The following is a 21,672-nucleotide window of genomic DNA, read 5'->3' on the forward strand; positions in this document are numbered from 1 at the left end:
TTGTGGTTCAGGATTCTTTTTTTAAACACAAGAAACAGGCATGGACACTTTTATTATTATATTTCAAAGTAATAAATAGAACACCAATCAATGAAAATGTAGCCACTTTTTATTCCACACATTTATTTAAATTTGAGTGGCACAAACAATTTAATGTTTCTCAACAGCAGGGCTTTTCCCAGCATATATAATATCATAATGACACATAAATATATTATTACTTTCACAATTTCTATTGAATCGCCAGAGAGGTTCCCAAGTTAGTTGCCCCCATAAGAAAAAAAATCAAGAAGTGAAAGTGGGAACATTAGATTGGCATCTCTCAGTTGTTGTCATCGTCGTCGTCAAAGACATCGGCAACAGTCCTGTGGATTTAGACACAGACAATAGTTTCCACACAATGACGAATACGATTTGAAAAGTAGTTCATTGCATTTTATTATTAACAGCTAGCAATAACTTACGTGTAGATTGACCCAGTCACTTTGTCAAGGAATCCCCCTGGAGGAAACAGAATAATTTATGTCTTCATTAACACCATATTACTTTCTTCTTATGGCTAATGTTATATACTAGTTTGTATTCTAAGACACTGCAGCAATATATTTTTTGACTCACTGTACAATTACAGAAAAAGGAAACCAAATCAATGTATTGTAACTCTAATGCAACAGATCTGGTGGGTTGTATTTTTCTATTTATCCGCCAAACATTTAATAATTGAAATATTCTCTTGAGAAACTTGGTTGCTTCTATAGTCACTCACCGGGTTGGCAAAGAGTTTGACATGCAGGACACACATGGCAGAAATTGCACATCTGTGAAAAAAAAAGAATGAACAAAATCAGCAGTTAACCTCCAATGTCGAGCTGTCGGAGTTCATTTGAAATATATTTATTTGGGTATTGCTGTGGGTCCATACAGAAGACAGAGGGTCAAAGAGCTATTTGAGAATTCACACAGAATAATAAAGAGTATCAAGACTGGTGATTGTAAGTGACCATAAGTGTCTCTCTCACCTTGCAGTCATCACAGTGTGCCGACTTGTCTCCTTCTTCACAAGGACATTTTTCACAGCTGTCACAGTGCTGAAAGCAGATGACGTGCCAAAATAAGCCACATATCATATTACATTATCTCTAGAGCAGGGACGGAATGGGAAGTTAAATGCTGGAGTGGACCACAATTTTTCATCAGTGCTACCTGGGGTAGGCACATAGGACCAGAATGTTGCCAACCCGATGTATTTTAGTTTTGGACAGATAATGCCATTGTTAATTGTTTTATTCAAATTGTTGCCAGAGTATTTGTTTAATTGTGTAGCAGATTTACCTCGCAGAATTCGCAGTATGCACAGAGCGATCCTTTGTGATATTTGCCGTTGTCATCGTCATCATCGTCATCATCGTCGTCATCATCATCTTTGTCATCGTCATCATCGTCATCATCATCATCATCATCTTTGTCGTCATCATCATCATCGTCATCATCATCGTCATCATCGTCGTCGTCATCATCATCTTTGTTGTCGTCATCGTCATCATCATCATCATGGTCGTCATCATCATCATCGTCGTCGTCATCATCATCATCGTCATCATCATCCTCGTCATCATCATCGTCGTCATCATCATCATCGTCATCATCATCATCATCGTCGTCATCATCATCGTCATCATCATCGTCATCATCATCGTCGTCGTCATCATCATCATCATCGTCGTCGTCATCATCATCGTCGTCGTCATCATCATCGTCGTCATCATCTGCAAATATGTTCAACATACAGTACAGAAACTTCACAGGCTTCCACTACATCTAAATGCATTCATGTTGAAAGATTATGTCCATGGCTATATGGTGAGATTATCTAATCCAAGTGACTATGTGCAAATTGTTTCATAACTAATGCACTTTCTATTTTTACAGCAGTTGGCTCATAGATATTGTATCATTACAGGTAAGAGCTTCAAAACCTAGCAATGTCATAGATGTAGTTGTATTTTTTTTTTTAAATAGTGCACTTATTAGTGTATTCCACTTACAGCAGGTATTTTCAACAATGTACACAACTCACCTTGCATTTTTTTCCTTGAGTCCCTTGATTATAATCATTTCCAATGCAGTGTAAAGCAAGTATAAAATAATTTCTGATGTATAATTAAAACAGTCACTACTCCTAGTTTCACAGTAAGAAAAAACTGCTATATTCAGACTAAACACATTATTTTGAGTGCTATTAATATACTTCTTTTAGTCATGGTTAACATTGGAGTAAACTTGATTTATTTAATGATTCAAAGTAGTTTTAAAGACATATGGACAATGGTAATTGCTTTCTTCACCACCTGTGTTCACAGTCATCACAAAACTTTTTCATTAAGAAAGAGCAACAAAAAAAAAAAAAGAAGCAGAAAACCATTTCATCTCTTGACAAGTTGACTTTTAACAGAGCTCTTAAGATATTTCTCTCTTTTCCCAAATACTCTCTCCCTGAAGGCTGGGCAGCAATTCCTTAATGAATGAAAAAAACATGCCCATAAAAATGTATTTCAAATTAGTCCACAATAATTTGAAAATGATGACAGTGCCAAACAAGCATTTCGACATCACAAAGCTACTACAGTGAAAATTGCTTGTACGTAATTATTGCAAGTTTCCAAAAAAGGTTCCATGAATGCATTTAAGTTTCACAATTTGCTGTTATTTCAGCGCTTGAAAAACAAATTGTTCAACAGCGGCATTGATGTTCTCCAGAGAAAGAGAGCGATAAAGAGATCTGAAGAAAGAGAGAAACTTGTTGGAAATCTAAAGCCTGATCAGCCAGAAAATCTTGTCTCCTTTTTGGTATATATTTTTTAAATCTCAATTAATTTAGAAAGTGGCCCTCCTGCACCTCTCCTCAAGCTTAAGTCTCCCTCATTCTACTGAGTAGGAAATTTCAACCTTCAATCAATCAGTCTCTCTTTCTCTGTAGACTCACATGAATAGGACACAAAAGTAGGTCAATCCAATACCCACCAAAATGAGAAAGGATGTTCCCAGAAGAGGAAGCATTTTTTTTTTCCCAATGAAACAAAAATCAAAAGACTAGAAGAGAAAACTGTTATCCAAAACAGGCTCAGATATCAAACTGTCTTTTTGTGCTTTCAATCTCTCTCTCAAAATTAATTCTGCAGTCCCCAAGTTCATATCTAGTGTACTGTACGAAGAACTTCGGACAGGCGAGCTTCAGGTGGGCCAGTTCAATTCCCCCAAAGTGCTCATAACTCTATAGTTCAGTAGGGAAAAGAACACAGTGTAAGAGACAGGAAGAGACATTGGTGAGCTAGAAAGTGGTGGAGGAGGGACTTTGACCTCTCAAGACAACTGACAGAGATGAAAAGTTCAGCAAACTCACTAAGGAGTTGCTTCGAGGCAAAAGACGCCTTGGACTGCTCTGCACTTGTAAACAAAACACCATCCACATGCATATTCACTATGGACATCTCCAATCTTCAATGAACATGCAAGGATGCCCCATTAAAATAATACTATGTACTAAATAAATAAATAATGTTTGTGGGTTTATCCGTTTGTGAAACTGGTGGTAGAAGTAAAAAAAAAAACACTCCAGGAAGAAGCTAGTGGTCTGACAATTACATGAAAAAGGTTTTTGACGTGAACATACGCAAAAACTGACCTTCATGATCGTCGTCATCATCATCATCATCATCATCATCATCGTCGTCGTCGTCATCATCATCGTCGTCATCATCATCGTCGTCATCATCATCATCATCATCATCATCATCGTCATCATCATCATCGTCATCATCATCATCATCATCGTCGTCATCATCATCATCGTCGTCGTCATCATCGTCGTCATCATCGTCATCATCATCATCATCATCGTCATCATCGTCGTCGTCATCATCGTCGTCGTCATCATCATCGTCGTCGTCATCATCATCATCATCGTCATCATCGTCGTCATCGTCATCATCATCGTCGTCATCATCATCGTCATCGTCATCATCATCGTCATCATCATCATCAGCCACAAGGCCTTGCTCAGAGCGGAATGGCAGATCCTGGGCCTTGGCCATGGGAGCCAGTGGGGTGTGGAAGGAGCAGAGCAGCGCCATCAACAGCGCTAGAATCAGACTTCTTAAGGATGCCATGTCCAAAGATTAGACCGGGCCAGCTAACAACAGATAAACCTGGATTCACGGCAGGTGTCCTCAACTACTGTTTAGGCCTTTTAACACACACGCCCTGACAAACTGGCACCCAAAGCACACCCTACGTAGTGAACCAGTGGCACCAGTTCTGATGGTATCCAATTGACAAGCTCCTGCAAATGGAAAATAATCCAAACTGAGTTCCGGGTTCAGGTTCCCAGTTTCCACACAACAGTCCTTGGATTGAAAAAAAAAAAAGTCCTTAATTTGAATCACAATTTTTCATCAGCACTTTTATGAGAGCTGTCAGTGACTGGTCAGTGTTGGAGACACTGGCAGGAATAGACTGAAAAAGCCTGAGACCAACCCATGGGTAAGATGATAAGACAGCCGGGGGGGTGGTTTAGACTCACTGACTGACAGGGGCAAATGTTGGTGGGCAGGCTTGCATCCATAAGTTAGGAAGGGGGTATAAGGAACAGGTGGACTTCACTGGCTTTCCTTAATTATCATCAAATTTATCCAGATATATGTACATCATAATCCTTAACTGTGTAAACATATGCAAACTGGAAACAAGCTAATGCTAGCATGCATCGATCGCAGCGCTTTTTGGATGAAGAATGAGAGGAACCACGTTGATGAGCAGGCTACGAAGTCGGCTGTGCTCACACCAGAAACGGCGCAAACCACCCTTTTAAATGTGCAGTCTTTGAAATTACCTACACCCAACTGGACTGAATTCGATGTCCCCCCTCCTACACCCCTACACAGCATCCCCAAAATAGATGGATGGATTTGTGCAAGGAGGAGTTGACAACTGAACTATTTAAAACCACACAACGCCACAGTCAGTGTAATGTGAGCCACCAGGCTGTGTTAGTGTGGGAGCAGCACACTATCAAAAGGCCTTGGGCAAGTCTCACCTAGACACATGAAATCTGTGACAAAAAGCTGGAAATCTCGTGAGAAAAATTAATTGCAGTCACTGTTACACACACCCGTCCAAAAAAAAAAACTTAATTGTGAGCTGAAGTCTCAAGATTTTCAGCATGACGATTCAAACAATGACATCACAGAAAAAAAAAAAATCATATCAAGGAAGCTATTTTAGATTTATTTTTCATGCCTGCCACTTTTGGACTGTTCTGTGTTTCCTTCCTCTGCCACCCATGATGCCAGCTTTTTTTTTTTTCGCACAAATTGCAGCCCAATGGTTTCATTATCTTGTGAAGTTTTAGTTTTGAAAAAATATTTTGCAATTTAACCGGTTAGGGCAGAAATATCAAAAGTTACAAGTTAAGTAATTATTAATTTGGGTTGAACGCATTTTTATTATTAAATGTTTATTGTTATTAAAGGTTGTGTAGATGGCATGTTGTGGTATGGTCGTAAAGTACCTGAATAAAATGTCATTTATTTGCTCATGGTAATCGTATTATTTAGGTTTTAGCATTGCACAAGTGATGAAGTGGCTCAGACATGACAAGGTGAAAATTTGACAGTCTTTTAAGAATGGTGACTAATTGTTGGAGTGTGTGTGTGTGTGTGGGGGGGGGGGGGGGGGGGGGCTCCCTATGGATGAATTGAACCACATCGTAATCCAGGTCAGTTGAGCTGGAGACACTTTTAGATACTTGGAAAGTTTTGCTTTTTTTATATACAACCAGTTGCCCTTCACCCTTCTTGAATATCTGCGACCTCAATGACTGGGTCTCTCTAAAAGACAAATTCATCATTCTGATTTATATTTTTTGCAATCATTATTGTGCTTTAAAAAAAACCTGCAACTCTATAGACTAGATTTTGTTTGCGCTTATAAATTGCACGACTTAAAATTTTGCCGACAAAGCAAAGACATTTGTCTTGCCTGATTTTTATTTTCCTAATTTTATGATGAAATAGATTTGTGCGATAGACGAAATTGTTTGCTTAGTTGAGTCAGCTCCTCAGAGCCACACGGTACTCTGAGCTGGGCTGAAGGCTGCTCCCCGCTTTAGCCAGCCCTTACATGGGAAGAGATGAGGCATGGGATCATATTGAGGCAAGCAAATGAACCCTGGAAGGGGAATGTCAAGTCCATTTGATGAATGGACCGATCCAGCACCCTTTGCTCGTCACCTCATGACACCTTTCTTCTCAAGTCTGGTTCATTTTCCGAATACTTTGTATATAGGCAGAAGTTCCACCTCATCAAAAAGGATTCCAAATGGATCGAATGATACTGATGATTATTTTTACAGTGGTTACATGGAGCTAAGTGGGTCGATTGGGTCAATGGAGGCAGAGTCTGTGGCACAAGGAATGTCTTTGGCATGTCTCGGCTCATCTCCACTTTCAACCACTTTGCAGTCTTCATCTTGACGTAACCTGCTTCTCCGTTTTAAACTCAGCTGTCTCCCGCTACTGCCCGTCTATCACTACTTTGACCACAGTGACATGCGATGAGGGTTAGCGGCTAATGTACCGACATTAAATTCAGAATTACAAGTTTATGAGCCTAACATACTTTAAACTATTTGGTCATAAGTGGTAGTGCATTACCTGCGGTTTGGAGAGTGAATAAGCTATTGCGATATTTAATTTAGTCAATAAGGCTGGTCAAAAAAAAAATCTTTCCTTGATAGTTAGATAGGTTTGGCTTTTCTTCTCCATTTTAAGAAATATAGAACCAGTGCGGGTCAACTTGAAAAGACCTAGGAAGAAAGCAGACATGGGTTCAAGTCAGGCTTTATTAAGACGCAGATGCAGAACTAGACACAGGTTGAAAAACCTTGAAACAAGGAAACTAAAAATAATGCATTAATAATATATACAGGTGCTTTCACCTTCCTGGGACTTCATCGATTACATGAACTTAGTTTTAAATAGTGCAAACACCTCAATAGTCTTTTAAATGTCGAGTCTTACATATTAAAACCACAATGAATTCCCAGGCTGTGAATTTTAAAGCAATGCTACGCTACTCACCAGTGTGTGGCAGCCTTTCTTCCCCATGCACCTTGTGGCTCAATTTCTACCTGGTGGCATCTGCTTGGCCTAATTATTGCCCACAGAACCAAGTCGATGCCACCCTCTTGTGTCCAAATGAAAACGTGCACTGAGGTAAATAAATAAGGGAGTAAGAAAAGCCCAAATGATTTTACTATTATCATTATTTATGAATGATAAATATAGCAGAATAATAATATTGTGAGGTGTTTTTTTTCATGAATATGTAAAAAGCGTGCCGCAAACATTTGTATCATCGTCTTTATTATATTTGTAACATCCTCACACTGGGCACAATTGCAGATCTGGGATATCCTTAGAATTTTGCTCTAGGTATAGATATTTTTTTCTCAGAAAATACGTAGTCCATCAAGAATATTCGGGATAGGGCTTTTGTTTTCCACGCTACCAATCGTGTGTTCATGTGTGTATTTTGCGGTGCTTCAGCTTGGCGGCAGATCTACAACAGTTGGAGGAAAAAAAAAAAGATGCGACGCCTGATCAGCAATCGAAATCTCCACAATGATGATATTGTGACTTATATGTTACAAAACAAAATAACTCTACCAAGATAAGTCATTACCTCGTAGGAGTGGAAGTGTCCGGTTGGTTGGGGCGAGATCATTCTGAGACATTGCGTCCATCATCCAGGTGAGGGCATTGCAGCAGAACTCCATCTAAGAAAGAAAGATTTTCATGACTCATTTTAATTTGACATGCCTTGGAGCACCCCTGTTTGTAACGTCATTGATGTATTGCTAACCTCTGTCTCCAGGAGCTGCAAACGGCGATTGAGGTCACGGCTCTCTGCCGTGTGCTTCAGCACACGGTCCACCCTACACACACAGACACATGAATGCACGTACACACATATACGTGCACACACACACTTTTAATGGAAGTACTTACTTATCAGATGTACGTTTAAGCCGCTCTGTGTCACTCTCTCTTTGTTGTTTATTCTGAGCAGAGAGGAGGTCTTCTTTCTGGATGGCCTCCCACATACTGAGTCGGCTGGACTTTACGTTTTCCAGCGTCAAAGCTGATATAATGTGATATGTGTTAGACAATACGGTAAAATTTGTGGGTGAGGTTATTTTTTTTCTGAAAATGTAATCAGTGTGTTTGGTGCTGTTCTCACCAAAGTGTTTTTTCTTTTCTGAGGGTATGCGGCGGATGTATCGCTTGATGAAAACATTCAGATGTGAAATGATGATAAACGGCGGGGCCAGGCAAGGCCTGGCGTGGTACTCCACAATTAAGCTGTAACGCTGAAATTTCCAGTAGATATCACTGCGCTCCTGAACTAGGTTAAAAGTGTAACTGTGAAAAAGAAAAGCAAATTGATCTCGCAATGTCGTTTGAAATGAGTAAACACACTCATTCGTCTTCTTTTTACCGATGCATTCAAAATGAATCATTCTGAGTGTACCTGAAAATGGCAATGAGGAGATTAATCAAGAGGATGTTGGTCACCAGCAGATAGACAGTCTGGAGAAGTATAACCAGCCAGTTGGCGTAGGTGTTCATGCATGGCTCCGCTCCTGCTTGAATGAGTGTCCTGTTGTTGGTACAGTTGGGTTGTTGAAATAGTTCAGCTGCATGAAAAATAGACAAAGTATGATGTGAGCCTTTGTCCTGAATAAAGACAATTTGATACATTTTTAATCCTCTTCTAGATACTTAAGTCACTCACCATCCACTTCTTCCATAGGAAGTAGTCCATAAATGTGCATGTAAGGTTTGTAAAAAACACGGCGAAATATCCACTCTGGTCGAGGATCGTATGAGTAGAGAAGTGCCTGGTTGGCCACTCCATAGGCCATGAGCCACACAGCCAGGAAAAAGAGGAAGAAGAAAATGTCTTTCATCTGAGGAAAGCAAGAAATTGATTCATTAAACATGATTAGTCCTTTTGAGATTTTGTTACTGTCTATGTATTTGTCATGTGTTACCATTTTGCCGACAATGATAATCTTGGGACCAAGCTGTTTGTGGGCAGCAAATATATGGATCAGGCGGAGTGTGAAGACAATATAATCCATGGCCATCAGAGTTCGACCAAACTCAAATGACCATATAAACATTCTGGAAGATTAAAAAACAACAACAGGGAAGTCAAACACAAGTCCCTCTGTCTTGTTCACATTTTGCTTAAGAGTTTTGGCACAAGGATGTAAATAGCAAAGGTAAAGCGAAACATCTTCATCACCTGCAGCACAGAGCAATAATGAAGATAACGATGCCTGCGAGATCACACTTATTCCAAATATCCTCCATGTAACTCCTCATCCTCTGGAGCATAAAGTTGGTGGGCATGAAGAAACCCTGTCAAGCAAAGAGTTTGACAATTGGAACTTTATGGCTGGCTTTTGAAATGATGACCGGTGCAATAGATGTGAGTGGTAAAATTTGTCTCTGAATCGCTGACCTGTCGAATCTCTTCACATATTAAAGTAAAAACCCAAAAGTAAAGCAGAAATTCCAGTTTGGATGGGATGCCTTGAGATGGGGGCTTGAAATCCACCAATAGGACGTAAGCAAACAATAAGAGGAACACGAAGTACATCAGCACGTTGCCCAGGAAGGAGGTGACGGGAGCAAACCAAAACTGTCTCCATCGTGACACTAAGAATGGTCTTTTAGTGTCGCTTGGTTCAGTGGCTGAAACGAAAAGCAGGAAGACTCATATAAATACCAGTTGGGTACCTGTTACAGTGCTTTGGAGGCTGACACATACTTGAGGATTTATTCATTAACTCATTCACTGCCGGCCCAGTTAAAATTGATCTTTGACATATATATCTGTCAATGGGAGTGAAGCTACTCCTGTGGCTACAGTCAATCAATGAAGATTTTTTTTTTACAGCAGTGGAAGACATTGAGAAGGGAGTGAACAAACATCTTGGCTCAAGATTGTCACCTGTATGCAATAATCTTCACACTGACAAAACCCCCCAAAAAATTGTGGCCACTGTATTACGTATCGCGCAACTACTAGTGGAGTGATTTTTGCCAAATCAATCAAACAATATATGATCAAAAGCCACCTTTCAGATCTTCTTTGAGAGCCCTGAGTTCCTCAACGTCACCATCACTATGAAACGCATAAAAAGAAGCGACAATTTGGAAAACAGTCGTTCAAACATCATCGTTACGTAATCATTTGACTGTATTTACTGGAGTATGTCTTCCAGGGAGAGGACCCTGGTATTGTTTCGGTCTTGGTCGTCAGTCTCTAAGTGGTCGGCATCCACAGGAATAACCGCTTCCTGATCCTTCCTGTAAGAAAAGACACCAAGTTAAAATCTCCCTCACAAAGCGTTTTGAGACTGCTGCTCATAGTGCAAGGCCGACCTGAAGCTGATTAAGTTTGTGTAGATGAGGGGGGGCACAAAGAAGCATATGATCAACTTCCAGGCCTTGGTACTTCTGTCCATGTTGCCCCACCAGATCTGGGAGAGCAGTGCCTACAGCCGAGAGCAGACAAACACTTAGGTCCACTTTAGTCCTAAAAAGTAAACTTAAAGTAATTTAAGAATCAACCTGAACTCCATCATGGCTGAAGAACTGGCGAGCATCCGCCGCAGTGGCCATTTGCAGACATGTAGCATCAAGCCACACTGGAGACTTTCTTATCAGGAGTTTGAATGAGCGCCTCTCACTGCTCTGGTAACACTCTCCAAACACATCTGGAAAAAAAAAAGTCAAATATATACAAAATATAATATTGTCACTGTCTGACAAAGAGTTACTGTTTGAGATGTCCTCCCTCCATCCGGTTGTCATGGTTACTCAACATTGGTCAGAATAAAATAGTGCCAATGTGACTTACCGTGCGCAAGATCCTCAAACTTCTGTGCCAGTTCTCTCATGGCCATCTTGCTCTCAGTCTCACTTTCCAGCTTGCAAATTTCTCTCAGCAGCTTACAGCCACCTAGCGCACTCAGTACCGACTCCCCCGCCTGACCAGGAACACAGATCATGGTGAGTCAATAAAACATAAAATCACCTGACACCTACTTTATAGATGCAAATGATTAACAATTATTATTTTCAAATATTGACACAATAAAAGTGGACTATATTGATGATCATGCACAATGCTGACTTGCATCTATTTATTCTTTACGAGCCTCACCATCTCCCAGAAGTAAATAGCCATCTCACTGCGGTTTTGAAGGATAGCCCAAATGAAGAGCGCTGCCCACGGAGACTGGCAGTGTTGGTCCCGGTACGCACATTTCCCCTGCAACAACTTGATGACATGCTGAATGAATAAAAAAAAAAAAAAACATTTTTGCTGTTTGCATGGCGGTTTTATCGATCGGCCAAAATTGAGCGCCTTTATGAATCAAATTTTAAATGGAGAGGAGTGTTGATTACAGACTCTGAGGGCATTTCGTATGCCGAATTTGGGGTCCAAACCCAGGGGTCCGTAGTAGAAAGGCTGACACACATCTCCCATCAAGTCCCACAACACACGTGACACCTGCATCAACAATAAAAACATTATGGTGACTTACAAATTGGTTAACAAAAATCTCTTTGTATAAAAGCACAGGAAATAATTTGTTCACCTCAAACAGGCTAAGTTGTTGTGCTGAAGCAGGTCCTGGCATGACACTCTGCGTGCTGTTTAGGTGACCCATTTTGTCTCCCTTCAGACTGGCATGAGACCCGGACAGGCTCAGACGGTCATTCAGATGTCCTTGGAGCAGAGTGTAGACCACAGTGCTGTCGGAGAACGAGCGATACAAGCTCTCTAAGCGCTCGTAGGTCAGGTAGTCCAGGATGTTCAGACCGTTCTCGCAGAAGAGGCGCACAAACTGAGGCTTGTCATTGATCAATGCATCTGTCATGGAGTCGTCCAGATCCTCGTACTGAAAATGACAATCACTTTGGGATTACAACAATAAGATGTTCAATATCAAGTTTGAGTAGATAGATTGACTCTGACCGTCCACTGAATGTTTCCAGTGAAAAGTTCCGCTTTGGCAATGTCCATTCTGTTCCAGGCCACGGCCAGTTTCAGCTCTTGAGTGTACTCACTGGCATCACTGGACAGACGTTTACTAGCTTGACACAAAAAAAAGACACACAACAATTTCACACATCTGACAGCTGGAGATGGGATGCATCTTGCATAAATAATAGTCACTAGATTTTTTTTCCAATCGTTTACCCATAAAATAACAATAATAAACAATGTAATATCCCGAAACAACATTTTTGGTGAATCCATCTACAGACCTCGAACAAGGGCTTTGAGGAGGACAGTATCAAAATCATAAAGTCCGTCTTGCTCCCCATGGAAAATAGTGATGAGGTCTTTGAAGTGATAAATACTCAGAGCCTGGAATCAAAAAAATAATTCATAGTAATGAAGAACATAATAGCATTTGCAGTTAGTATAAATGCACTTGAACTCACACTGTCCACCAGTTTTTCCAAGTCATGTTCTCCTTGGAAGAACCTCCTGATCTTGTCGGAAACCAGGTTACGGATGTCTGCTAGATACTCGGCAATCTCAGCCATTGTTGATGGGGCGGTTTGGCTGATGGAAGAGCAGTCGGGACACAATAGAAGTTCACTGATAAAGTCTGCAGCAGGACCAGTTCCAGCAAGAATCAGCCAAGGCGTTGATCTCCTCAGAGATGACTCTACTCTCTGTGCACAGAGCAGATGCACAAAATCAATGTTTTTCAGAAACACAAATATATTTGTGTGTGTGCGTGAGCCTTGTGTTCACACCTCAAGCATGTGAGCATCCCCGGCGATTAGCATACACAGCACTGGGATTTCAATACTGCCACTACCTGTTGAGACACAAGTTAAAGCAGGAAAAAAAATTGTTAATTCTTTAATTTGACATTTCCCAATGAATATTATTTAATAAAAATATTTGTTAACTCTTTAATTTTACATTTCCCAAAGAATCATATTTAATACAATTATTTGTTTGTTGATTCTTCAATTTCACATTTCCCAATGAATAATATTTAATAATTATTTCTTGGCATTTCTTGGAATAGGTTCTATGAAATCAAATCAATATAATTGAAATGAGCGTCTGACCCCAAATGCCAGTGCGTTGATGTGAAATATAGTCTTCCAGATTGGCCCGGAAGACTGTCTCTCCTCCTCTTCTGCCAGTGCTCCCATCATCCACCAAGAGGAAAGCCTGGCAGTTGTTATCCAGGCACCAGCTGTCACGTGACGTGTTCTGGACATAGTAGCGGGCAGGAAAGCTTCCCTTCAAAGAAACAAGAGTATTTTATGAATCATTGCGTCAAAATTGATGCATGGCCAGTTAGTACATGAGCCCATTTTGTTCTTTCTTTCAAAAATGATGCATAACAATGGCAAGGAAATGAAAAGTGACCTGCAAGATAGAACAAGCGCACATGTTTATGCACAAGGCTTAAGCCGTACCTCTGGCTTCACAAGCTGCTGCCTGTTGTGCACGATGCCCCAGGGTGCGAGTCCCACAGCGATTACTTTCTTTTTCGAGTGAACTGGAGCTGCAGCGTCGTGATCCCTTACGGCCTCGCCCACGCAGCGGGCTACGCCTTCCCGGAGACCCTCTGTTAAGATCCAGGCCCCTGGGTAACATAGGGAAATTTTGAAGCGTAAATGAAAATGACAGTTAAGTCAAATAAAGTGTATTTCTATTAGTCGATGAGTAGCTTGTAACTGACACTTATGAAAAGACAATTTTATTTATTTAAAAAAAACATATTTCAGGTTTTACACAAATATTCGTTTCTCATGATTGTCCAATTGATACATGTCTTTGCACATAAATATTCTTTCCAAAACATGACCACACCCTTTGTATTGACTTGTCTCTGCCTTGTTTTACCTGCCAGCCACGGCCACTTTATTACCTCAACCAGCTTTGCCTGTGTTAACCACACACCTAGAGTTTTCTACCCTGCTTTACCTGCTTTAAAAAAAGCATGGTTTTGTGTTTTGAACGTTGTTTTCATCCTTAAAAAAAAACAATGGCTTGGTGAGGTGCCACAGAATCTTTAACAATACTTTAACATGAATTATGATTTTTGTTGTTATCAAACAACCAAGTAAAAAGGTGAGTGAGCTCTGGATTTTGAAAATTGAGATGGTAAAATTGAACTAATTTACATAAAAACTTCCGCCACACTGAGTTTCCCCATCCTAATTTGCTACGCTCCAAGTTCTGCCATTGTTTGCGATGGAGTGCGATCATGTCAATGCAAAAAAGCTAAGCTGGCCTTCTTACCTGTGCTCTGTGCAGCCCGAACCAAACCATTTCTCAGGACCTCTCTCACCCATGTTTTAATATTCTCACAGCCTTCTCCCCCCACCACCGACACCACCAAGTTGGGTGAGGGCAAAGCCCAGTATGTCGTCATTAGAGTGTAGATGAGCTGAGGTTGTGTGTCGCACGACAACCGCAGAAACTAGAAGAAGAAAAAAACAAAGACATCAACAACAACGGTCAGGACTAATTCATGGTTGGCTACTTTTTGTCTTGGGTGCTAAAATTGCTCCGTAGGCGTAAAAAACGGTGTGGCTGTTTGTCTGTCACAATTGCAATTTAAAAATGCAATCACGCCCTTTATATTGTGACTCACACCAGAGTGACAAGTGACGATAGCAACGGTGAATAGAAGAAGAATGCCTTTATTGTCATTGTACACCTGCCATACAACAAAATTGCGATCATACAGCAGTGGGAGGCTTTTTCCATGCTACTGGGAGCAATTTAGTGTCTTGCTCAAGGACCCTTCAACATGGTTGAAGATAGAACCATCGACTTTCATCAGGGATGGCAAGTGTGTGTACGTGATGAGCGACGCCACTCACATAGCTGTGTCTTCGTCCAGCGCCGGCAAACTCCAACTCTCCAAAGGCATCGGTGGTAGACTCCGTGGTGTGCTGTGCGCTGTTCCATTGGGTGGCAGTCGGCTCCCCGTCGGAGTCCCTCGCGTCCAAGATATTATGGACGTTCCGCACATGACCGCACTGACATAAAACTCCATCACTGACACACAAAATATGCAATTTAGATAAAAAGACTCTCAATTGTCCTTAAGAAGCCCCGTCATCCCTGTTTACCTGAGTTCATCTTCTACATAGGTGGTGCACACTCGCTTCTTGAAGAGCTTGGGGATCCAACTCTGAGCAGAAGAATGATCTTGATCAAAATAAATCAGCAGTGAAACAAATTCACCATCTTGTTCCAGATACATTTAAAAGTAGAAACATTGTAACACTTTGGCTGGTCTGTATCGTTTTTAATTAGTTTAAATAAACTAGTAAATAGTTTTTAATTATCTATTTTTTAATGTTATGTCATTTTTGTGAGTAGTAAGCTTTAGTGATGTTTTTTAATGAAACATTTCACTGTGACTTTATACACACGATCTGAGTTTTTTGTTTTACTCCAAACACGCACACAATGGATTAAGTAAGGAGCGAGCACAAAGCAATAGGCAAAAAAAGAAAAAGTTAGCAGCTGTTAAAAAGAAAACAGGGTAAGTGAGGACAAACAGGAAGAAAATGTAATGACATGCAAGCTGAGGCATGAGTGCAAGCAAGGCCTTCCAACATAATGCCTGCAAGTGTGCTTAATAAAGTTGTGAAGCAGAAGTAAGTCAATGGGACTCTCAATGAATAAGGACTGGTTTGACCTGTTGGCCTGCCCACTTTTGTTACACTCCTTTTGCTTTTCCAAACTGTTTTTCTTTTTTTCCCCTAGAAAACTGGAATTTTACATCACATTTACATTTGTGAAAAATAAATGTCATACTGTACTATGCTCCAAAATAAATCAAACATTCACTTGAAATACTGCTACATTTTATGATTGACAAATTTATTTTTTAATTCATTTTCATACCCTTTTTCTATTGCTAATGTATTGCTAATGATCGCATTCAAAGCATGTTTTTTCTATGAGGAAGTGAATTGAAAAAAACACAGCTACGTAATAACACTTCTCAAATATCCACTCATACATTATATTTGTATAAATGAAATAACTATTTGAAAAGAAAAAAAAAGATCATTTAAAATGTAGACAGTATTGTGAATCTTTTGTGCTCCTTTCAAAACTGCAAATGCAAAAATAAAAGTGAAAACAATCCTCCACCTACCCAAGGCTGAAGGTCAAGTACATGTGGCTACACACACCAATGTGGATTTTTATTTTTAGCACGATTAGTTTGGTCATTTAAAATAAATGTATGTAGTTGTTTGCTTTCAAGCAATGCGCGACTCAGCGTTTAGACATAATTGCTGGAGGTGGTCAGGTGACATACCTGAACTTTCTCTTTCTTAACTTCAGTCTGTCCCCGACCGCTGCCTTCGTCCACCTTGTCAGTCTTCTTCATCCTGCGTTTTGCCTCTCTGTCACGGTCTACGGCAGACTATTGGGGAATCTTGAAGCCTCGCCCAGACTGTGGCGTCATACCTGTGCAACTTAATCAACAATACACTCCTCACACACACACACACACACTTTGCATAGTGGATGAGTGGCTAATACATTTACCTCACAATTTTTCAGTTTGTACAATTCCGCTCACATTCCAAAAACATACATGTTTAAGTGAGGTTTTAAAAGTGTCCGTAGGCTTGAAAGTGAATGCAATTTTTTTTTCTTTTAGGTTGTACCCTGCCCTTTGCTCCTTGCATGTGTCGATATAAACACACACTTCGGATGGGGCCACTTTAAACAATTCGTTGCATTTATTGCTTTTTTTTTCTTATTTTACAGCTTGTGGACTCTTCTTTCTTTACAGTCACTCCCTTCAGATTTTTTTGAATTGGTGAAAAAGTTCCTTTGCTGTATATATTTATATATACATTATAAGACTGCTGTTGAATTTTTCATTTTCTGTAAAAATATATATTTATATTGTTTTAGTAGGATGACAATATTAGACAGCGCAAACAAAAATAAAATCAAACAATTGGCAATTTCACATTTTCCTCAAACCTTTACTTGCAATCATAAATCTGCTTTTTGTACAATTACTACCTGGACAATAATGAAAACAAAAAGAATGAAGCTGATGCAAAAAAGTTTAATTTACAGTTTTAGTTTCACTATATATATATAAAAAAAATAGCGGACAAAATATCCCCGAAAAATCAAAATAAAGTCAGTGTGGTGAGTCACGTCTGTCACATGCTGACACAATGACTTCGATTTAGACAGACTCAAATTGCCTCAGACAAAAGATGAAGGCATACTTGAATGAACACAGGGGCTCCAAGAAGACACCTTATGGAGCTGTGCAACAAGCTGGAACCAAGCAGTCTCTTTTCTTCTTTCAGGCCCAGCAATTATGAACACTTGCATCATGAAAACACTAAAAAGTTTAACTTTGGAAGGTGACGTTTCATTTCTCGAAATTCAGTTTGACCAGCTAAAAGAAAACACAAGGGGGACAAGCTGGCATGATGACGGACGGACACAATACATCGCAAACAGGATGGATGCTCGTTCACGTAGCCAAGTGTCATCACGACAGGACCAAGGTTTTGACACTTAAATCTCAAGCGTGGGGTTATCCGGAAGAACACCCTCCTAAAAATGGAGCTTGTGGCGTTAGCTTGTGGTTTCAATTTTAAATCTTAATACTGTATTAGTCAGAGTCTTCTGCCGGGGTTTTAGAGAAACCGCAGCTTCGGTGAGGGGGGGGGAAAAAAAAACAACAACTTGCATATTTTCAGCTTCAACACAGTCCAAAGAAACAAGTTAACCAGTGGCCCAATGAATTGTCCAAGTTCTATCAAGGGGGGATGTGTTTTTGGGCCTTGCATGTGCAAAGAATGAGAAGGGACACCCAAGAAGATGGGCACAAAACATTTATACTACTGCACGATGAGGCGCACTGCCAACTCACTCCCGCTGAAACGTGGAAAAACATTTAAATATAGCAAATATTTAAAGAAGAATATTACACCAAAAAAAAAAAAAAAAAAATCATCAGTAAAATGTTGCTGCTGGGGGAGCATTTTAACCCGGTCAGCCTCTAAAGACACACTATACGGGGGAATGGGGGGATAAGAGCCCCCTAGCGCATCCTGTACTCTGACGTCTTGAACACTTCACACAGCTGGCCCTTGAAGGCCAGATCTACAGTGAAGTCCAGGTCTCTCTGCAAACCAAACACATTAAGTATCAGTACAAAGGACTTGTTAAAACATCATTACAATTTTTTTTTTAAAAATAACTCACGTTGTTTTTGACGTTTGGCTTCATGCTGATAGTGCCATTGATCTCTTCTCCAATCTTGACAGTCAGGTAATCGTCCAGGTAGAAGACAGTTTGCTTCCAGTGGGTGTAGGGGGACTCTGGGCCTGCGAGGGGACAAACCAAGTTTTATCAAAGTGGCACTTCAAGCCGAGATTTAAAGGCGTAGTAGCCGCAAGTTCGTATCCCGTGTAATATTTTGTACGACGCTATTGCAATAAGCCGGGGAAGCAGACTGACTGGTGGAAAAGCCGGTCCTCTTGTGACAGCGGGTGAACTCGATGTTGAAGTAGGTTACAAGTGCGTGGATGTAGTCGTTCCTCTTGACTTGCAGACAGAACGGTGAGGTGAAGGTCAAGTCGTCCGCCTTCACCGTGTAGATGTCCACCTCCTGCACCAAAATGTCCGAGTCAAAAGATGCACGCAAAATACTTCTGGTTGGATTTCGCTCAGTCACCCACCTTGATGAGGCAGGCGCTGCTGACCAGCTGCTTTGGGTCCACTACGTCAACAAGGGGTTCTTTAATGGCCACCTCCTTGATGCACGACATATCAAATCCATATACGTTCTCCCACCCTGAAATACACACATGGAGATCAGTTTTTTTCTTCTTTTTTAAACAGTGACTCGTCATCACAAATAATGACCCACAGTGAATTTTGTAGTCCTTGTACTGCCTGTCTTCAATGGCGGTCACGAAAAGAGTTGCCCTGTCTGGGAAAATGAGTCCATCTTGCTTCTGTTAGGACACAAGAGATTGTGGGGGGTCAGAAAACAACTGCATGAACGCTGGACTTGAACTTATTTAGTTCACACATACCAGCCATTTGTCCCGAGCATAGATGACTGTATTGAGCATGGATTCGTAGAAAAGGCAATAGCCCATCCACTCAGATATGATGATATCCACTCCATCCACAGGCAGATCCACCTCTTCCACCTTCCCTTTGATAATAGTTACCACTGCAGACAAAAAAAAAAAAAAAAGACTTTTGTTGAATCCTTGAAAACACATGGAGTTCTCTTTCCTCCATATAGCAATTGTAGCATCTCCCCACTTATTAGTTTACTCACCATCATCCATCTTGTTGGCCTTCACTATTTTCACAGCATAATCTGAGATACTGCTACATTCGATCTATAAAAAAATAGACAAGGGCAATATGTTATTTCAAAATTCTCAATTTGCTGGACTATGATTAGAGCCACAAATAATTGATGATCAAATTACCCGACAACTACTTTAATATTCGTTTAGAGACACCCCCCTCCCCCCCATTCAGAATCATCAGCCTAAAAGGCAAGCAATCCCTTTATTGGGTGTACAAACACAAACTTACCCCAATAACTTTCTTGGCCCCAGCCTTGGCAGCAAACATGCAGAGGATGCCCGTTCCACTACCAACATCCAGCACCACTTTGTCCTTAAAGAGATGCTTGTTGTGGAACATGGAGTTGCGGTAGGTCAGAGTCCGCACCTCATCCTTAAGCATCTCCTACAACATATGCCAACAAATGCTAGGATCAATATCTTGTGACAAAAGAACTGTGCTCGTAAGAAAAAATAAACAGTCAAAATTACCTCATGGATGCCAAAGTGAGCATACGAGTCGAAGTAATAATCCTTTGACGTCATATCTTCGGCTGCAGGCTTTATCATGTTATCCCCCTGAGAAACCTCAACAAAAAGACACAATTACAATTCAGATTAACTTTAGCATTAACTACTAAAAGCCCTCCATCCAGAGTGGTAAATAAGTCTTTTAGGGTATGATTCTAGAAAATGCGTTGAGTACTTGGAGTAGGCATTGCCATACATTTGTGTGTTTGAATGTGCTTGAACTAAAATTAACCCATCACAGTTGTTGAAATTCTCCAGAGCATATATGGATCATTATCCTCTTTGTTTATTTATAAGATAGCCAGCCACCTGTTGTCTGAGTGGTTACTTGCTGGTTTTAATGTTAACTTGCGTTCAAACTGCTGCAAACACAAAATGCATTTATAATCTCAGCAGGTAGGCAGACTTTTAACTTTTAACTATTCATATGATTTTAAATCATAAATGTTTCTCCTCATTCAAAGCAGATAAGTAAAAATAACATTCCAATGTACCACAAATACATCTTCTCCATTCATACAATGTACAGCTTCCCTCGTTGCACAAAGGATGCGAGCACATGGTTGAAGTACTGCGATGTGATCTTGGCCTTGTTCATGCAGGCACTCAACGGAATGTTCTCAAAACGAATGACTTAAAAAGTCACGCTATAGGCAATTGACAATAACAGGTGTCATTGTTCGGTCTACATGATACATAATGCACACACACACCTTTGACAACTTGCTGGACGGCTTCGACATACCTAGTTACCTTGTGTGTGTGCTACTCATTAGCCGTTCATTAGTGGACCAGGGTGGAAAAGGCGGCAAATCCATACAACGGTGCTCGGGGTACCACCAAATGAAAACAATGCCATTTTCCAAGCTTTAAAAACGATAACGTTAAATCATAGCGCACCCAATAAGAGAATGAATCAGCATCCATGGCTGATAGCTAACTAGCTAAGAAGCTAACATGATGGTTCCCACGCGGTCTTTTAGACAATTGAAAAAACCTAAGCCAACAGCGGTTTTCGAGATGGACGTAGAGCTTCAAATTTTAACGACAACATGATTCCATTTTGACGTAGTAACCACAAACTGATAAAGTTATTAAGGTTTAGGTAGCTCAGTTAAAATGGACGAATCAATTGATGCGTATTTGAAAAAGATCAAAACGACCGTAAATCAGTTAGTCTGCCGATGCCAAAAGCAGGCTGTGATTGTAGAATTACATTGAAAACGAGAAATTGAACATATTAGTTCGTAAATTTGTACCTCCATCCTCTCCGCTGGCGCCGCCATTTCGATCTTGTGCCTGACTGCGCGAGCTTGAATAGAGAGTGCAGTCTTGACTTGCGCAACCAAAGAAAGCGGCTCCGCTCTTCTTCGTGGATTCAACACCGCTGCTTGGTTGCTGTAGCGCCCCTATCTGTCCTGACGGGCTGTAAATAAGTCATAAATGTTGAAATCTTCAAACTTAAATTCGTTTGTTGTTGTTGTAAATATTTACTTACCTATAGGGGCATGTTATTATCAATGTTATTTCCAATTTGGAAATAAAACCAAATATTATTGGTTTGGTATTGTAATTGTCTCCCTCTAATTTGAGAATATTTTATTAATTAAAAGTCTGGCATTCTTGTTAAGCACAGTGTTCT

General features: G+C 40.4%; 3 protein-coding genes across 6 annotated transcripts; all 3 read right to left on the reverse strand.

Annotated features, from left to right (window-relative positions):
* Positions 1–111: 111 nt before the first annotated feature.
* Positions 112–5,130, reverse strand: LOC148384547 (uncharacterized). Its single transcript, XM_088358707.1, has 6 exons — positions 3,683–5,130; positions 1,333–1,766; positions 1,020–1,088; positions 767–818; positions 465–501; positions 112–365 (listed from the first exon to the last, which is right to left on the reverse strand). The coding sequence occupies exons 1-6, from the start codon at positions 4,164–4,166 to the stop codon at positions 323–325; spliced, it is 1,119 nt and encodes a 372-aa protein (XP_088214833.1). The 5' UTR covers positions 4,167–5,130; the 3' UTR covers positions 112–322.
* A 1,754-nt stretch (positions 5,131–6,884) lies between these two features.
* Positions 6,885–16,592, reverse strand: trpm4a (transient receptor potential cation channel, subfamily M, member 4a). Its single transcript, XM_088358363.1, has 28 exons — positions 16,466–16,592; positions 15,261–15,322; positions 15,009–15,186; positions 14,422–14,602; positions 13,593–13,762; positions 13,236–13,413; positions 12,912–12,976; positions 12,591–12,827; positions 12,411–12,513; positions 12,118–12,236; positions 11,738–12,040; positions 11,548–11,649; positions 11,299–11,427; positions 10,993–11,122; positions 10,704–10,849; positions 10,515–10,627; positions 10,338–10,439; positions 10,208–10,254; positions 9,589–9,821; positions 9,370–9,485; positions 9,113–9,245; positions 8,854–9,028; positions 8,590–8,755; positions 8,299–8,480; positions 8,067–8,199; positions 7,921–7,993; positions 7,741–7,834; positions 6,885–7,617 (listed from the first exon to the last, which is right to left on the reverse strand). The coding sequence occupies exons 1-28, from the start codon at positions 16,535–16,537 to the stop codon at positions 7,601–7,603; spliced, it is 3,759 nt and encodes a 1,252-aa protein (XP_088214489.1). The 5' UTR covers positions 16,538–16,592; the 3' UTR covers positions 6,885–7,600.
* A 621-nt stretch (positions 16,593–17,213) lies between these two features.
* prmt1 (protein arginine methyltransferase 1) lies at positions 17,214–21,438 on the reverse strand. Of its 4 annotated transcripts, none has more exons than XM_088358392.1 (10): positions 21,290–21,435; positions 19,992–20,087; positions 19,750–19,905; positions 19,484–19,547; positions 19,230–19,372; positions 19,061–19,148; positions 18,870–18,985; positions 18,649–18,799; positions 18,394–18,515; positions 17,214–18,313 (listed from the first exon to the last, which is right to left on the reverse strand). In XM_088358392.1, the coding sequence occupies exons 1-10, from the start codon at positions 21,314–21,316 to the stop codon at positions 18,230–18,232; spliced, it is 1,047 nt and encodes a 348-aa protein (XP_088214518.1). In that variant the 5' UTR covers positions 21,317–21,435; the 3' UTR covers positions 17,214–18,229. The 4 variants fall into 4 exon arrangements, with proteins under 4 accessions (XP_088214518.1, XP_088214519.1, XP_088214516.1 ...); XM_088358393.1 differs by having other exon boundaries at positions 19,992–20,078; positions 21,290–21,428; XM_088358390.1 differs by having other exon boundaries at positions 18,870–19,148; positions 21,290–21,438.
* Between the last annotated feature and the right edge of the window lie 234 nt (positions 21,439–21,672).

The sequence above is a fragment of the Syngnathus floridae genome, chromosome 17 (genome assembly GCF_059516105.1).
Source record: "Syngnathus floridae isolate MCC-2025c chromosome 17, RoL_Sflo_1.0, whole genome shotgun sequence".
Lineage (NCBI taxonomy): Eukaryota > Metazoa > Chordata > Actinopteri > Syngnathiformes > Syngnathidae > Syngnathus > Syngnathus floridae.

Bases quoted from the DNA above. Each gene is read 5' to 3' on its own strand.
- LOC148384547 (XM_088358707.1), bottom strand. From the start codon at position 4,166: ATGGCATCCTTAAGAAGTCTGATTCTAGCGCTGTTGATGGCGCTGCTC. The intron at 1,767-3,682 runs GTCAGTTTTTGC...ACATATTTGCAG, and splicing joins TGATGACGACGATCATGAAG to ATGATGACGACGATGATGAT. The intron at 1,089-1,332 runs GTAAATCTGCTA...ATCTGCTTTCAG, and splicing joins CATACTGCGAATTCTGCGAG to CACTGTGACAGCTGTGAAAA.
- trpm4a (XM_088358363.1), bottom strand. From the start codon at position 16,537: ATGAAGAAGACTGACAAGGTGGACGAAGGCAGCGGTCGGGGACAGACT. The intron at 14,603-15,008 runs GTGAGTGGCGTC...TTCTTCTTCTAG, and splicing joins CTGGACGAAGACACAGCTAT to TTTCTGCGGTTGTCGTGCGA. The intron at 7,835-7,920 runs GTTAGCAATACA...TTTCTTTCTTAG, and splicing joins TGCAGCTCCTGGAGACAGAG to ATGGAGTTCTGCTGCAATGC.
- prmt1 (XM_088358390.1), bottom strand. From the start codon at position 21,316: ATGGCGGCGCCAGCGGAGAGGATGGAG. The intron at 19,149-19,229 runs GTATGTGTGAAC...GTGTCCTAACAG, and splicing joins ATGCTCGGGACAAATGGCTG to AAGCAAGATGGACTCATTTT. The intron at 18,800-18,869 runs GTGGGTGACTGA...ATTTTGGTGCAG, and splicing joins GCAGCGCCTGCCTCATCAAG to GAGGTGGACATCTACACGGT.